Here is a 17,990-nt window from a genome sequence, read left to right as displayed (position 1 = left end):
AATCTGGGGAAAAAACTATACAATACAAACATTGCCCTGGTTTGCATGCAAAGCTAAAACCTGTGGAAAAATCTGGGAAAAAATTGAACAATACAAAGTCTGCACATCATCTAAAACATGTGAAGAGCTACTAAAACCTGGGAAAAAATATACACAATGCAAACATTGGCCTGGTTTGCATGCAAAGCTAAATCTGGGGAAAAATCTGGGAAAAAATTTGCAGATCATACTGAAACATGAGAAAAAATTCTGCACAATAGAAATCTGCAGAAATTTGAAAAAGCTGCAGAAAATTACTAACTTGTCAATTAAACTTGAGAAAAAAATATGCACAATATAAAAAATACACAATACTTAAATCTTCACATTTAATTACTGACAATACACAATACCTAAACAAGACAGAACACAAAACAATTAAACAACACATAACCAATTTAAACAACCTTGTCAATACATAACTGACAATGCTTATAATATAATTTTGAGACATTAAACAACACTGAACAACAACCAAATTAAAGTTGGAAAATTGATACAATTCCCAGTTTACATTGAACAAAAATATCAGCACTCTATATTAAAACCTAAGCAATCTGCAGCTTCACACTTGACTAAGGTTGGCATCAAGATCACCTCTGACTGGGGAAGAAGCCATGTTTGCAGGTGGAGATTTAAGTTGCTTGAGTGTAGTAGATGACATTCCCCAAGTTAGCAACATTGACATTGCTCGACCTACTGATGCTCACATTTAGAGTTGGTCCCTAGTTTGTAATGTCACTGGGTTGAATGGACTAAGACTGCTGGATACCAATGACATCAGAAGGTTGCGTTGGTTCATTCCCAGTTGCAGCACTGCCAATTGAAGCATTTTCTGGTGCAGCATCATTTCTCCTCTGTAAAGAAAACATAGATAAAATAATTAATGCATCTTTGAAACTCATCAGAAATGCATATATATATATATATATAGAAACAATAGAGGAAGTAATTTTTGTCTTTTCAAGCCAAGATTTGAAGGTTGTCCCCTTTATCCTACAATTATTACAAAAATAATTATAATAGCATTGGAATTGAAACAAATTAATTTTTGTTGCAATGAAACTGAAATAAAATAGAAACTCCTTACTTTATTATGGTGCTTTTATTGTGGTCTGTTGCATGGCAAATGCTACATTTTACTGTGCTTAAACCCTTTCTTGCCAATTTTTGTTTGCCTTTGTCAGAAGTGTTGGAATCTGAATTTGATTTCTTCAAGGCTTTTTCAACTTCCTCAGGCTCTTTTCTTCTTGCAGTTGCTTTCATTCCCCTTTTTCTTCTCCCCATTGGAGGTGGGATCACTCTTGTGCCATCATTCACCTCTGGCCAAAGTTCTTCACTGTTGGTGGGGTTTATGTAATGCTCATAAACCCTAAGATATGTAGACACTAGGTATGCAACATGAACAAACTCCTCTGGTTGCTGATTATTGCCATGTATGGCTCTAATTGTATGAGAGCATGACATACATGTTAATTCCCACCTCCTGCATGTGCAAGTATGCTCAATCATATCAACAACGAAGGAACCTCCAATCCCTATGATCTGAACCTTGGGTCCACCTGAAAAATCTAGTGTGTAGCACTGAGCCTCTTCCTTCATTTGGTCAAGTTTATTTTGGATCTTTGGGCATAAAATTCCTTTGTACTTCAGTATCTGGTTATTTTTCTTCTTCATCCTCCTCATCAATTTGATCTTGATTATCTCAAGCATTGTTATAATTCCCTTATCCCATGTATCAAGTATATATCTGTTGAAACACTCACAAATATTGTTTAACAGGATGTCACACTTGCATGAAGTTCCAAACATTGCCCTAGTCCAGCTTGTATAGGGTCTATCCTCGTGATCAAGCCATATTCTTGCATCTGCGTTCTCTTTCTCTATTTCTCCAAGCTAGTAATTAAACCTTTAAACATATGAAGCCCTTGCACAGCATTCCATAAGTAATCTTTTAGGGCTTTCCCTCTGAACTTCTCCCTGAAATTTGTATAGATATGCCTGATACAGTTTCTATGTTCAGCATTTGGGAATATCTCTTGAACAACCCTTTTCAAGCACTGCAGTTACAATGGAAAAATTAAAGCACAGTTACCAGAACTATAATATAGTTTAAGGACAAACAAACTAACATTTTGCCGATCACTCATTATGGTGACATATGTGTTGTTCCAGATCTCTAAATCGTTCCTCAATAGCTCTATAAACCAAGTCCATGTTTCTGTATTCTCCACCAAAACTACTACATATGCAATGGAAAATATACAGCTGTTCAGGTCAATTCCTACTGCTGATAGTAACTGCCCATCATAAAGACCTTTCAGGAAACAACCATCCAGTCCTATAAATGGCCTACAACCTGACCCAAAGGCATCTTTTAATGGCTTCATACGGACATAAAATCCTTTGAAATGTTGTTTATCTCTCCACAAATTCACTGTGCTCCCTAAATTACTTTGTTTAAGTTCAGTTGCATACCTGCACAGTTTTGTATATTGCTTAGATGCATCTCCATTGACCCACTTCATTACCAAGTTTTTGGTTCTCCAAGCTTTCACAGCAGAAATTGTGAGGCCATGGTCATCCTTGACTTGTTTAATTAAACCATTGCAACTCCAATTCGGATCAACCTTGTATTTGTCAAGGTATTTACTGGCTAGCCACTTTGAAGTTACATGGAAATTGTTGAAGACTTTCCCATAGTTGTGATCAAGGTTGGCACTTTTAATCTTCACTGATGGATTATCTTTGTTCATGTGAGCTGCATATATCTTGAAGGAGCATTACTTGTTATGATATGCACAAATGACCCTCTTCTTGTCATTCTGTGGGAATCAAATCTGAAATCTATGCTTGATTCCCCAATTTCTACAAGCTTTCTTCAGTTGGTCAAAGTCCCTAAACACCATCCCAATTCTTAATCTTAGGATGTAGAGATCTTTTTCTTCATTAAACTCCAGAAATCTACTTTCACCATCATCATCTGATTCCTTCTCTATTAATACGTCTTCAGAACTGCAATTTTCTCAGTCACTTTCTTCATCACCAATATTAGGTTCACCACCAACATCAAGTTTTCCTTTTCCACTGCTGAAATCTGAATAAGAATAGATGTCAGTGTCACAATGTCTTCGTTCACCCATGACCTGCTCATTATCATCATCACCATCTAGGATATTATAGTCAGGATATGTGAACTCCTCTTCCCCAAATGTAGTTTCATCAACCAAGCTAATACTTGGATCATCTTCCATATCAGACTTGCTACTTGCTATCACTTGGGGATAAAATAGCAAATCAGGATTTAGATTATTAAAATCTACAAATCAGCACATTACCAATATATATGTTTAATGAAACAAGCATTATAGTTACTCCAAACCTATTTTTCATAACCAACTTTTGTACATAAAACTCTCATACACAATAAATCATATGATTATTTTTTTATGTTTTCCTCAACAGCCACATAAACCCTTCAATCAAAAGAAAGGAGATTTGTTAAATCCAAACAAAAATTGTATAATATTTTTTAAAAAAACTTTATAGGATCACATCATACAATAGTAATAAAATGAAAAATAAGAATTTGCCAAAATCCACATCAAATTGCATCAAAGACAGATTATTGAGTTTAATAGAAGAAAACCATTAAAAAACCAGAATAACACAATTTTGAAAGTAACCATGCATTAGAAAAACTACAATTACTTGGGATTCATCATAGGCTATAGTATAATGGGACCTCTCTTTATCCATGCCCAAAAAAAGCACAAATTATCAAATCTAATAATGATTAATTAAGTTCATTGAGAGACTAACCACCAGATTTTTTCTCTGAAGAGTTGGGACATCTCTTCTTCAACATCTGATAAAACACTAGCTTTACTTGTAATTTCTTTCGGTCCAAATACAAGTAAAATAGACATATTACCTTTAGGATCAAAGCTTCAGCTTTGTATATCCTGTTCTGATTCTTCAAAGCTTTACGATTGAGCTACATGCAAAAAATCAAACACACACTAATACATTGTCAATTAACTTAAACAAAACCAAAATACATTGTCGATTAATACATTGTAAGAATGTTGCTCAATTGAGCTACATGAAACAAAGAACTTTAATACATTGTCGATTAACTTAAATAAAACCAAAATAGAAGCTTGCCGGGGGGGTTTGGATTGATTTTCAGAGGAGTAAATCGTACAACAAGCCCGACGAGTTTGATCAGTGAGAATGTGGCTGAGATCGATGGAAGGGTTGAGATGACCGGGTGGGAAGGTAAGCTCACTGCGTGATCCGGGACTGGCGGAGAAAAAATGGGGGAGCTCGGACAAGGAAGGCCCTAATTTGGACCTTTGACCATGTGGATTGCCCTAAACTGGCCACTTTACTCTTTGGATTGCCACGTGGGATGCCGACGTGGAGCTGACATGGCATTTGCTCAAATGTTTGCTGAGCTGGACTGCCACGTGAGATAAGGTTATGAATTTAATAAGACCCGCTGGCAGCCACATCATCAAATTTGCCAGAAATAATCCCGAAACAGCCCGTTGTGATCTCCCATGTGATCAGAGTGGACATAAATGGCCACAACATTATAAAAAAAACTTTAGTGGTATAGTGTTATATTTATGAAACTTTTGTAGTCAACCAATGAAATGAACCCATGTAATATAAAGTGCTATTTTTTTAAAAAAAAAAGGAAAAAAAATGAGAATAATGTTTGGATGCCATTTGGATTTGGAATATACTCCATTTTTTTTTTCTAAATGTTGTCATTTCATAATTTTTTCAAGGAAGTATTACATTCCACAAAAAAGAAGAATTCTTCAAAGGAGAGATGCATGAGAGTGACGGAAGAATGGGCATTGGATGAAGCTTTGCTTGCTTGAATGCAACTGCATACGTGCTAATTTACATGCGTTTTTGAATAAGTATTCATTAATTAAATAGTTAAAAAAAATTAATCACACAAGTTATGAGAACACAATGATGTGGAAGGTCTTTTTAGTTCTTATCCTCAAAAGCTCAAAAGTCTTTGTTTTGAAGGCCAGGGAAAGAATTAATTAATACTATTACAGTGTCTATGAAAATAATATTTTATTCTATTAACACTGTATTTTATATTTAGTGTGTTAATGTTTTGTTGATAATGCTAGTTCAAATCTTAAGACACGTAGAGTAAATGCATAAGTGTTTTGATGATAATAACTTTACATTTGTGTACATTTCTGACACATGATTTATCCACATATTATAAAAAATAATATTAAATAACTTAAACTCTTGAAAATAGCAAAATAATAATTTTATTTATCAGGAAAAATTATAATATTTAAAATAAAATTTTTTGTGGTTTTATATTTGTTTTTGCCCGGATATGAAAAAAAACTTAAGAAATATTTAACTGTTTTTAGTGACCTTTTGCTTAATATAAAGGTTTATGTGAGGTATGAGAAGGTGTATGTTTACATTTTTATAATTCTTAATTATACCAAACACTTATTATTATTGTTTAAAAAATCATATTTTAATCTTAAACCATTTAATTTCTATTGGTATTAATTAAAAAAAATTTCACTAGATTATATAACCCTACAATTTATGTTGTATCCTCACTAAAACATAATGCAAAGTTTGTTATGTGTTTTTCTTCATCAAAACCAATTTTATCACATTTCATGCGATATGGTATTCAGTACTTTATTTTTCAATTAACAGTTTATTCACAACTCTTACAAATTATATATATATAGTTATAGATTCTTTTAAATTTTATTTGGAATTTGGAGATATTTTTTCAAATAAATTTGGGAGATTCAATTAGCAATATCACTTGTAATACAAACATAAGATAAATTCAACATTCTATATGAAAAAAAATTGTCGTATTTTCTTTTTAAATATATTTAAGTTGTTTTTTAAGTTTCGGTAAGCATTAAATTTTTTTAAATTAAAATAAATTAATATAAGATAAACCGTCAATGATGCAACTAACTTAGAGTTTTTGTTTTATAATATGTCTTTAGTGACTTTTATCTTTGAATTACTGTTAAAAAAAAATTACCATTGATTTAAGGCAAGATTTCAACCTCACATGTCTAAGATCACCTAATAAGTTTTATTCTTTATAGGATATTTCCAGTCTTATTTATTTTTTTATTTTAACCTCACTTTTATTAAAAAAATCAATTAAAATTAGTTCTTACCTTAAATTTATAAAAAAATTGTTATCACTTTTTAAAATTACCCCATTTAGAAACCCATCAAAAGTTTCATTAATTTTTCTTAATAATTTAATTATACATATTTTTCTTTCAACAGAGTATTTTAGCTTTTCAAAAAATATTAAAAAACATAAGAGTATATTAAAGATAAAAAGTAATATTTTAAAAAAAATATTTAATAATTCATAGTTTTTTAAATGTGTATGTAAAAATGACAAAAAAAAAAAAACAAGTAAACAAAGATCGAAGGAGTATTAAAAAAATAAAAAAAATAAATAGTTAATTGTGAAAGTCCTCGGGCTTTTTTACGTTATTATCCCTACAAGTGGGACCGGTCCACGTGGTGATTTTCTATTCGTCCGTTGGTGGTCCCACGCAGGTCGACGCGAGGACTAGTCGCCGCTTTGCCACGTCAGCATCAGTTAAACCAACTCACTAATTAGCATTACCGCCAAATAATTACATCATTAATGACGATATTAATTAACTCTGTTTAGTTTTCGTGTATAAATATCCCCCCCGATTGAGCTTCTCGCTCGCATTCGCATTCGCATTCGCATTCACTTCTTCTCTTCTCCCTCTCTCGCTCTTCTCTTCTAGGGTTTGTAGATTTTGTGAACAATGTGTGGGATTCTAGCAGTGTTGGATTGCTCTGATGCTTCAGATGTGAAAAGAGCTCAGGTTCTTGAGCATTCTCACAGGTTTTGATCGATATCCATCAATCTATTCATGAATTTTCTTTGATTTAATTTCTTCAATTTGGTTCTTCTTGTTTGGGTGATTAGGTTGGAGCATAGAGGGCCGGATTGGAGTGGATTGTATCAGAATGGAGGTTGTTTTCTTGCTCATCAGCGATTGGCGATTGTAGATCCGGCTTTTGGCGATCAACCGTTGTATAGTGAAGATAAGGCCATTGTTGTGACGGTAATGGAATTCTTGCTGATTGATTTTGAGTTTTGTTTGTTGTTTGATTGCTTGAAATTGGGATTTAATGCTTGCGTTGATTGTGTAGAGATTTGTAATTCTTTTGATCGATGTTGCTTTTATGCTGTGATGTTGAAATTCTTGCTGATTGTTCTTGAGTTTTAATTTGTTTGTTAATTATTTGAATGGTTTCTTTTCTTGCTGATTAATTAATTGGTTCATTATTCTTCACAAAAGATTTAATTAATTAATGCTTGCATGGTTTCTGCTGAGATTTGTTGTACTTTTGATGTATTCTTTTATGAGGGGTCCATGAAAGGGAGAGAGGTCTTTGCTTCTTTGTTTTATGACATAGTTATATATATATATATATTTGATTTTCAATTACAAAGCCTTGGATTTTATTTCTTTTTTCTTTTTTAATCCAAAAGAGAGAGCAAGAGAGGGTAGAATGGCAATACTGATGGGCCTGGCTATCTTTCTTTAGTCTTTTTTAGTTTTATTCCTTGGATTTCTTTTTTTTGTTTTTGTTTTTAATCCAAAAGGGAGAGCTAGAGAGGGTAGAATGATAAATTTCATAAAATAAATTTTTTAACCAGTACTGATGGCCATCTTTCTTTAATCTTTTCTAGTTTTATTCCCTGGATTTTTTTTTTAAATCCAAAAGAGAGCGAGAGAGAGAGGGTAGAATGATAAATTTTATAAAATAAAAGTTTTATGACATATCTATGATAAATTTTACAAAATTTAATTTTTAGAACATACGTAATAATCTTTGGAAATATAACCAATACTGATGGCCACCTTTCTTTAATTTTTTTAAACAAATAAATAGTTTTTTTTTTCTGTGGACAAAGTAGACGTTTTTTTCTTTTTAATTTTTTAAAACAAATAAATATCTTATTTTCTGAAAAAAATTAATAGCCACGCATTATAGTTTTACTGTTTTTTTAATTGAAAATTTGAATGAATTTCATGTTTGAAATAGGTGAATGGAGAGATCTACAATCATGAAGAACTAAAGAAAGGATTACCTACTCACAACTTCCGAACTGGAAGTGACTGTGAAGTAATTGTCCATCTGGTTAGTGATATCATCATGCTTTCAAATTTTCAATCAAGAAAAAAAAACTACTGATTTTTATATTTTGATTTTTTCTATACATCTTGTTGACAGTACGAAGAATACGGAGAAAACTTTGTGAACATGTTGGATGGGGTCTTCTCTTTTGTACTTCTGGACACTAGAGACAATAGTTACATTGCTGCTAGAGATGCAATTGGTGTCACTCCCCTCTACATAGGATGGGGACGTGATGGTTCTGACTTAATCCCTCTTCTATTTCTCAAACATTGTTCTGCATGCTTTTGAATTCACTGAGGCTCGTGCATGTATGAATACACGCTTCTTTTGTTCTCCAGGCTCTGTTTGGTTTTCATCTGAAATTAAAGGATTGAATGATCAGTGTGCAAATTTTAAGGCTTTTCCTCCTGGTGCATTATACTCCAGCAGAGAAAATAATTTTAAGAGATGGTACAGCCCGCCTTGGTATTCAGGGTTCATACCTTCTGTTCCATTTGATCCTATTGTCTTGAGAAAGGCTTTTGAAAATGTAAGTTTGATGCACTAAATCTTTAAACTGGAGCTTGAATTTGTACCAGAATTAACTTTCTTTCGTGGTTTTGTTAATCTTATTAGGCTGTGATTAAGAGGCTCATGACCGATGTGCGATTTGGAGTTCTCCTATCGGGTGGTCTGGATTCATCGCTTGTTGCTGCAGTAACTGCACGTCACCTCTCAGAACCTAAAGCTGGAAAGCTACGGGGAACTGAACTCCATTCCTTTTCTGTTGGCTTTGAGGTTTACATTTAGCTCTTTGAGTCAATGATTCACATTGTTTTGCTCATCAACTGATTCATCTTCTTTTCCAGGATTCCCCTGATTTGAAGGCTGCTGAGGAGGTTGCCACTTATCTTGGAACTGTCCATCATGACTTCCACTTCACTGTCCAGGTGAATTGAGACAAGAAATCAGTGTTTTATTGCAAGATTCTCATGTTTTTTACTGAGGTTTTTCACCACTGATAGGACGGTATTGATGCGCTTGAGGATGTAATCTACCACATCGAAACATATGATGTTACAACAATCAGAGCAAGCATTCCAATGTTCCTCATGTCTAGGAAAATCAAGTCATTAGGGGTGAAGATGGTCCTCTCCGGTGAAGGTTCCGATGAGATTTTTGGCGGGTATCTGTATTTCCACAGAGCTCCTAACAAAGAAGAGTTTCAGCGAGAACTTTGTGACAAAGCATGCATACATGAATTCAGTTATTAATTGATTATTATACTGACTTATCATACTAATTCACTTCGACTGTTTAATCTGCAGATAAAGGCACTTCATCAATATGATTGTTTAAGAGCAAACAAGGCCACTGCCGCTTGGGGGTTGGAAGTTCGTGTGCCTTTTTTAGACAAAGCGTTCCTCAATGTAGCAATGAACATTGACCCCGAAGCGAAGATGGTGAGAATATTGCATCAATTATCGTTTACTATTTTCTCCATTTTTTTTTCATTCTGTAAACCATGTAATGGATGATTCAACTCAAATAGATTAAATGTGATCTCGGCCGCATAGAAAAATGGGTCTTAAGATCAGCTTTTGACGATGAGGAGAACCCTTATTTACCTGAGGTTTGTAGCAATAAACGATTAATCTTCCATTTCTTGCCTCTTTGAATGACATAAACTAATACGCATTCCTGATTTGTTTCTGCAGCACATTCTTTACAGACAAAAGGAACAATTCAGTGATGGTGTTGGTTACAGTTGGATTCATGGTCTCCAAGATCATGCAGCAAAACATGTACTATGTCTAGTATTTACTCTTGCTCTTCAGAATAATTTAAGACTTATGCACGTATATATATACACACACAAATTCACTTCAGGTAACTGCTACAATGATGAAGAATGTTTCTAGCATCTACCCACACAACACACCTACCACCAAAGAAGCTTACTACTACAGAATGGTTTTTGAGAGGTTCTTCCCTCAGGTAGTATATATATCTTATTGGTTAATGCATAACTAGTTCAAATTATTGTGATGTAAACATTGTTTTGGTGCTGAACAAATACTAAAGCTGATACGACTAGTTTAAAATTTGTAATTTCAACGTTGATTTGGTGATGCAAGAAGTATTAAAGCCAGTATGATTGGTTTAAATTATGGTAATCTGAACATTAATTTGGTGCTGCAGCATTCTGCAATATTGACAGTGCCAGGAGGTCCAAGTGTGGCGTGCAGCACACCGAGGGCAGCAAAATGGGACCCGAAATGGTCGGACAATCTTGATCCCTCTGGCCGGGCAGCTCTTGGTGTTCATGTGTCGGCCTATGAATCTCCGAACCCGACTTCTCTAGTTGCTGACCAAGACCAAGACTCAGCTAACTCCATCACCAGCGAGAAAAAGAAGGATTGTTCATGCTGTTGCTCCACATCTCACAGTTAGTGTGCTTGAAGGCTGAAGCCTTGCTTTTGAAGTCTTGTTGTATAATTTTTGAATGTTAGTCTGTCTGTTTTACAAAGATTGTTGTATAATACTTGAATGTTAGTCTGTCTCTTTTACAAAGATTGTTGTATAATACTTGAATGTTACTCGTCATCATGGCAACAAGATTATCGTGAGCCGGAGAATACTTCTTCAAATTCATGGTTTTTTTTATAGAAGTTCTGCCCAATAAAAATAATAAATAAGAAATTTAAAAAAATAATAAATAAAATAACAAGGGTGAAGTAATAAGTAATTTTAATCAAAAGAAGTAGATAATTATGATATTTAGCAAAAAAATAAAATAACCAAAGTTCATGCAGACTTCAATGTTTTACGAATTTACTGTTTCTCATATATATATATATATGACCCACAACACATATAAATGGTATTAAACCTATATATATAGTGTATGAACAATACAAAAAAAATACTATCAGAAAAAAAAAAATGAAAACCTTATTATTATTTTTTTCTTTTTTATATTTTTATATCAACCATTGAGTTATTTTATAATAGTTACCATTCTTCCACTAACTCGGAAATCTTTCTAATAAATAAATAAAGAAAATAAAAACCCAATCTCAATTATCCTGGTTGTGCGCCATCTAATCCTTGCCTTGGAGTACGCAAGCTCTCTCGGTCTCTCAGACCTTCGATCATGGCGGCGGTGATGAAGCTCTCGCACTCTCCCGCCTTCTCTCCCTTCCCTTTTCCCAAATCCTCATCGAAGCTCCTGTCTACCACCCTATCCTTCCCTCTCTTCTCCTCTTCCTTCTCCTCTCCTCCCTCTCTCATCTCCCGCCGTCCACCGACCTCTTTCAATCTCCGCAAGAGAGCGCTCCTCGTAGTCTCAGCGATCGGTAAGCTCTCTGAGACCGAGCTTGTCTCCATCCCGACGGGTTCCGATGGGCTGGAGAGCATCATCCCCTCCTCCCCTGGCATTTACGGCGTCTACGATAAGAATGGGGATCTCCAGTTCATTGGAGTCACTCGCAACATCGCCGCTAGCATTGCCTCGCATTGCAAATCCGTTCCCGACCTCTGCTCCTCAATCAAGGTAACCTCTTTTGTTCTTATTGCTCTCAATCATCGTCTTCATTGAGTACTTTTTTTTCTGCGGATTTTTTCATCTGTATGTTTGATCTTTTAAACCTAAAAAGAGCTGTTTTGTCTTGAAAGTATTAATTGAAAAAACTATAGATCAAGGAATTTGCTAGGATTCGTTGCATAAGATGAGATTCATTGTTGGGAAAAATGAAGATGATGATGATGAAATTAGTAAGCTTGAATCTGATCACAATTCTCAAAAATGAATGTCTGCTATAGTTGATGAGATTGAGCAAATTGTGGAAATTAAAGGGCATTTGTATGAATTTTCTATTTTCATTGAATAAAGCTTCTCAAATCAAATTTTTTTAATTGGTGTATTTTGTCAAGAATTAACATATAACATATTCACTATAGATTTGTGCATTTTTTATAATGTTCATGTGATATGGGAGAGGAATCAATACCTATTTGTGTATACCTTTTCTAAAAGGAAAGGATTGTGGTTCTAGCTTAATATGCCTCTGTTCTTATTGACAAAGTTCACCAATTTTATTTTAGTAATGTTTGTATGAGAATGTGAAAAGTTCTGTGCCAGGTATCATTCTATTTTTACCTTGGATTATAAATACGGAGCTAGCTTGTAAATGTGTTTTATGGTTTTCATTGCCTCATTCTTTAATTTATCGAACAATTCAAATTAGCATTTTATAGTCGGGGAGGATGTCAAGGACGTTTTCTGCTCCTCCACCACGTTAAAAGTTCCAAGAAGTTTGTTACTTTCATTTACACATGATATTTGCTATGTTGTTCTCTACTTCATGTCATGATGTATTGTGACCCTGAGAGTAGAAGTTATGTATAACTGGTTGCACTTTTCAACTTGCTAGCACTGTGACCCAATTAGCCCTTTTTTAACACAATGCCAAGTTGAAAATTGATCAATTATATTAATCAAACTGATAAAGTCATAAAGAAGAAAGTCAAGAAAGAGGCATTAGTGCATACAGACACAAACCTATATTTTAACTTTTCCATATATAGAGTGGTTACACCTTATGACATTTAAAACAGGCAATTGATTTACCTCGACTGTTTTTCAAATTTTTTTTCTTACTAGTGTAGTGGTACACTTAGATTCTTGCCTGCTATCCTTGTAGGTGGGACTGGTTGAGGAGGCTTCAGCAGATAGGGAAACTTTAACTAATGCCTGGAAATCATGGATGGAAGAGCACATAGCTGTGACCGGTAAGATCCCGCCAGGGAATGAAACCGGAAACCAAACATTTGTTCGGCGTCCAATGCAAAAGCCAGATATACAGCTGATGCCCGGCCGGCATGTTCAATTAACTGTTCCATTAGAGGAGCTCATCGATCGGCTGGTGAAGGAGAAACAGGTAGTTGCATTTATCAAAGGATCAAGGTATGCCCCCCAGTGTGGCTTCTCACAAAGGGTGGTCGGAATACTACAGTCCCATGGTGTCGATTTCGAGTCTGTTGATGTGCTTGATGAGGAACACAATTATGGATTAAGGGAGACACTCAAAACTTACAGCAATTGGCCAACCTTCCCTCAAGTTTTTGTGAAAGGTGAATTTGTTGGTGGGTGTGATATCATTTCCTCAATGGCCGAGAAGGGCGAACTCGCCTCGCTGTTTCAGAAATAAGAGTCTGTACTATTTGTAGAAATTATTGTACATTATCTCTTGATTGCTACCAGTCTGTTGATGTATTCAAAAGAAATGGAAATTCATGAAAACTTTTGAATCATGTCTTTGTGTTTGTTTGTTTTCTGTTTTTGCAGTTATGCATGAATGAACACAATACCTTTTTGTGTATAAATGGATATGTTTTTTTTTTCTTCAGCTCTATAAATCTTTACTGGTTTAATATATAAAATCAAAAGATAATAATAAAAGCAATTAAATAAGAGATTGATTTGATTACTCAATTAAAGAAAACAGAACACAAGTATACAACAAGAGACATTGTCTCTGCTTGCACGCTTCTCTTTTGAGGAAAAACTGTTGCATTAGCGCCACTTTTCCACATCATAAAGTCAAACAACACAAAACAGCAGCAATCACCGGAAGCCAGCTCCACAAATCATGCCAAAAACTCATCTATCATCATCCATTTCTCACTAATTCAATACAACTCACCAACCTCCCAAGTACCATTTTGTTATATATATATATATATATATAAACACTACTTTTTCTATATATATATAGTTGGGAATTATTAAATCAAAAGAAATAAAGAAAGATTCCTGTGTTGAATATGAGCAAGAAAAACACAATGGCATGGCCCTCCTGTCTTTGATAATGGCATCAAAATTTGGTGGTCTTTGTACAGTGTCAGATACAAAGTGTTTGGTCTCTCATATCAAACTTCAACTAATTAATCCTTTTCATACATTGATAACTCAATAATTAATCATAACCTCATCATCATCAACATTATCTTCTTCTTCTTCTTCTTGCCCACTTATTTCTCATTCAATATCATCCTTTCTCTTTGGATATACATGGCCACCAACTCAACCACAAGCAAACATGAATCCAATGACCATGTAAACCTCCAAGCACCACCACCAACTCCATCAAACCACCATGACCACCATGACTCCTTCTCTACATCCACCCAACTCTCCTTCATCCTCAACCAAATCCTCATCCCTCCTCTCAAACCAATCCTCTCCTCTCCATCTCCCACCATCTCATTCCTCCTTCCTAACCATAAAACCAAACTATCCCTTTTATCCACTGTAACTCGCCATCCCTTCTTCCATCTCAAGGATCTCCACATCCACATCCCTTCTCATTTACCACCTTCTTCTCTTCTTGAATCTAAATCCCTTCTCCCTTCCAAAAACTTCTCCTCTCTCTGCTTTAACAAAGACAAAGACGAAGACGAGGACGATGAAAATGATGAAGCTAAATCACTACTAGTCCTTGAACCCACATCTATTGATCCAAACACTCTCCCATCACTGCATGAGTTCACTCAGTGTTTGCAGAGGGTGGCAATGGAGGTTTTGGAGATGTTGTTTGATGGAATGTTAGATCATGAGGGAGCTCCAACTCCGAGGTTTTTGATATGGATATCCAAACCCAAGGAGAAGAAGGATGAGTTGGAGATGGAGATGGTCCAAATGGAGATGGAGAGGAGGAGAAATGTTAAGTGTTATCCATACGTGATGTGCATGCAGTATGAGATGAGAGGAAGAGGAAGGACGAGTTGGGTTGTTGGAGACTCGGGCGAGTTGGTTTCCATTCCTTCCCGAGCCGACTCGTTACTCGTCACCCTTGGTGACATAGCTCAGGTGAGTCAACTCGTTTAATATTCATTGTTTTTTTTTATTTACATATATATATATATAGAAACACATTTTCAAAAATGCATATTTGCAATATTATGTTTTTTTTTAAGAATAAGTGTGATGAAAAGTGGTTTACATCCGGGTTTCAGTACTGTTTGGTATTTTTTATATTCATATAAAAAGACGTTTGCCGTCTATTATTCAAAAATGTGATGAAAAGTGGATACTATGCTTACCAATAATGCTTAAGTGTGATGTACCATGTAAAATAGGATAAGTAGTATTTTAATCACAATCGTCCTATCATTAGAAATATAATAACTCATTAAATTATAATTGTCCAAATCAATTTCTACTCACATTATTTTAAAAAAAATTAATAAAATTAATCTAACATTCTCTTACCTCATTTTTCATCTAATATAATAATTTAGATGTTGATGGAGACCCTATTACATTTTTTCTTTACACTAAGGGTGTGTTTGGTTAGGAAATGAGTGACCGATGTGGGGGAAGTCTGAAAACATCACTTCATTTTTCATCTTCTCTTTTTTTTATTTTTATCAATTTGACATTAACAGTAAGTTCATGTCCGCAATTAATGTACTATATACATATATACACATACAGACCTTCACAAGAATTTATTTAATTTATGTAATTTTATATATGTAAATATAGTTTTTATTAAATATACTGTAAATATATTTTTATAAAATAAATAAAACTATAATTTTAATAATAAGAATTACATGTAATTTTGTGTTCATAAAAATTAAAAATTTTACCGATAAAGCTCGATCTTCCCTCTACAATTTACTTGAACTACCATTAATTATATATAATAAAGATTTTAGGTTGTTGATAGGATAAAATTAAGAAACACTCAAAATAATTTACAAATTAATGAATGCTAGATTAAAAAAATTGAGTAGAAATTCTATTAATTTGTTAATGCATATGTTGAAATAATATTGAAATACAGGTATGGAGCAATGGGAGATTCAAGAAGGTGAGAGGCATACCATTTCAATCAAGTTCTTCAAATCATGATTATAATGGAGATCAAAGCTTCATCTCCCTTACATTCATGGTGACACTTCCATTAGAGAGCACCATCTCTCCTTTGTTACCATTAAAAATTAAGGATGACAACAACAATGGTGGTGAAGAGGAAGATGATGATGATGGATGGAAGAGGTTCACTCCATTTCTCATGGTGGATTATGCTTGGAAAGTTTATCATGAGAGGTTTACCGAAAAGGATCCACTAATTCGATATCGGGTCCCAGAAGTGTAAGATGTGTTTGGTTGGAGGTATTTAAAACTCGGAGATTTTGAGATTCTAAGTTTAACGAACAATGTATTAATGGATTTCCAAATTCCATTTTTTGTTTCTCATCACAGGCAAGTCAAAATCTCATGCTTGGAAATGTATGGTTGTGTGTTTTAGAATGTAATGAAGGAATTTATTATAAATTCCCGATTTTATTATTATTATGTTTGTAAAATTAACCAAGCCTCCATCACGCTTAGATGATTTTTATTATATAAATAATATGTGGAAGCAAAAAAAAATACATATATTTATTAAAAAAAACACATACTTATCATTACGGTGGTACACAACCTATTAAATGTCCAATATCACTTTTGAAGATCACAGTAGATTAATCTTGATGCTTGAAGACTGTGGTGGTAATTACAATTTAGATCTTCAGATAAGGGTATTCATAAGAATGGGGGAGCAGACCCTCCAATGCTAGTATATATATGCATATATAAAAATCAATCTTAATTTAAATAAAATTTAAATTTGAAGGGTTGCTTCAAAATTGGCTTTTCAGCTCTACCCAAATATTTATATTTTTTTAATTTTAGACTAGGCAAATACATTAATTTTACTTTTTTTAGAAAATCTCAGCAGAATTAAAAATTAAAATAAATCCAACAATGAACAAATTACCACATTGTGGGCTCTTTTTTTCTTTTTACCTGGTCTTTAATTAGAGTTAGCCGGTTAAAAATAACGGATCACAAATCAAATTTTAAAATTTTTTAGACTTAAGATTATGGGTTCATGATTTCTATTAGAGGCAAACCCTAATGTTAATGACTCTGGATATTGTCGCAGGAACCTTCGATTAAAAAATAAGTGTGAACAAAGAAATGAATTGGAACAATCAATTTCATTCATTTTTAATAAACATGAATTCATAGAAAGTACAAGGAATTTGAAATCATCTTGACACCACTTATTCTTATAGGCCTAAGTAAATAATCATTATAGCATTTCATCTCCTTCCGACTATTTCACCGAAAAACACGCTTTGACTTTTGTTGACTTTTGATTTTCTTCAAATTTTGCATCTCAAACATGATTTAGAAACTTTTCCATTTTGTGCTTGTGAAACTTTTTGTAACTTGTGAACTCTTCAGCCATTTAGCGTTGAGGTTGTTGAGCTCATTTACTGATTCATTTGAAACTTATATCTTGGACATTTGAACTTATCTTGAATCTTGGATTTGATTTGGATTTGAAGTTGTGGTTTTCTATGTTGATAAATCACAAACTTGATTTGACTCTTTATAAGTTGTGGCTTTCATACTTGTGAAACTTTTTGCAACTTGGGAAGTCTTTAATGTTTTAGCCTTGAAGTTATTGAGCTCATTTGTTGATTTATTTAAAACTGGCATTTTGGACATTTGAAGTTGTTAATTTGATTTGGATTTGAAGTGGTGGATTATCTATGTTGATGAATCAGAAACTTGATTTTTACATGATTTTACTTTTGCAGGTCTTGACTTATGAAACTCTCTCTTGAGAGAATTGCCTTGACTTTGATTTTTGATGATTCTCAAG

The 17,990-nt window shown here is 33.9% G+C and overlaps 4 protein-coding genes across 4 annotated transcripts; 3 read left to right on the top strand and 1 right to left on the bottom strand.

Moving 5' to 3' along the window:
* Window positions 1-794: 794 nt before the first annotated feature.
* On the bottom strand, window positions 795-2,795 carry LOC120269075. Its single transcript, XM_039276366.1, has 4 exons — window positions 2,172-2,795; window positions 1,957-2,099; window positions 1,183-1,789; window positions 795-896 (listed from the first exon to the last, which is right to left on the bottom strand). Exons 1-4 carry the CDS (start codon window positions 2,793-2,795, stop codon window positions 795-797), a joined length of 1,476 nt encoding a protein of 491 aa, XP_039132300.1.
* Window positions 2,796-6,847: 4,052 nt separating this feature from the next.
* On the top strand, window positions 6,848-10,877 carry LOC120269124 (asparagine synthetase [glutamine-hydrolyzing]-like). Its single transcript, XM_039276409.1, has 13 exons — window positions 6,848-6,970; window positions 7,055-7,193; window positions 8,182-8,277; window positions 8,371-8,512; window positions 8,616-8,806; window positions 8,893-9,054; window positions 9,126-9,206; window positions 9,282-9,503; window positions 9,585-9,719; window positions 9,809-9,889; window positions 9,975-10,061; window positions 10,147-10,254; window positions 10,459-10,877. Exons 1-13 carry the CDS (start codon window positions 6,891-6,893, stop codon window positions 10,708-10,710), a joined length of 1,776 nt encoding a protein of 591 aa, XP_039132343.1. The 5' UTR covers window positions 6,848-6,890; the 3' UTR covers window positions 10,711-10,877.
* A 471-nt stretch (window positions 10,878-11,348) lies between these two features.
* On the top strand, window positions 11,349-13,572 carry LOC120269125 (monothiol glutaredoxin-S12, chloroplastic). Its single transcript, XM_039276410.1, has 2 exons — window positions 11,349-11,812; window positions 12,963-13,572. The coding sequence occupies exons 1-2, from the start codon at window positions 11,414-11,416 to the stop codon at window positions 13,467-13,469; spliced, it is 906 nt and encodes a 301-aa protein (XP_039132344.1). The 5' UTR covers window positions 11,349-11,413; the 3' UTR covers window positions 13,470-13,572.
* Window positions 13,573-14,273: 701 nt separating this feature from the next.
* Window positions 14,274-16,531, top strand: LOC120268752. The gene is made up of 2 exons (XM_039276036.1): window positions 14,274-15,130; window positions 16,113-16,531. The coding sequence occupies exons 1-2, from the start codon at window positions 14,333-14,335 to the stop codon at window positions 16,425-16,427; spliced, it is 1,113 nt and encodes a 370-aa protein (XP_039131970.1). The 5' UTR covers window positions 14,274-14,332; the 3' UTR covers window positions 16,428-16,531.
* The last annotated feature ends 1,459 nt before the right edge of the window (window positions 16,532-17,990 follow it).

This window comes from Dioscorea cayenensis, chromosome 9 (assembly GCF_009730915.1).
Source record: "Dioscorea cayenensis subsp. rotundata cultivar TDr96_F1 chromosome 9, TDr96_F1_v2_PseudoChromosome.rev07_lg8_w22 25.fasta, whole genome shotgun sequence".
Classification (NCBI taxonomy): domain Eukaryota; kingdom Viridiplantae; phylum Streptophyta; class Magnoliopsida; order Dioscoreales; family Dioscoreaceae; genus Dioscorea; species Dioscorea cayenensis.
This window is presented reverse-complemented; position numbering and strand designations above follow the sequence as displayed.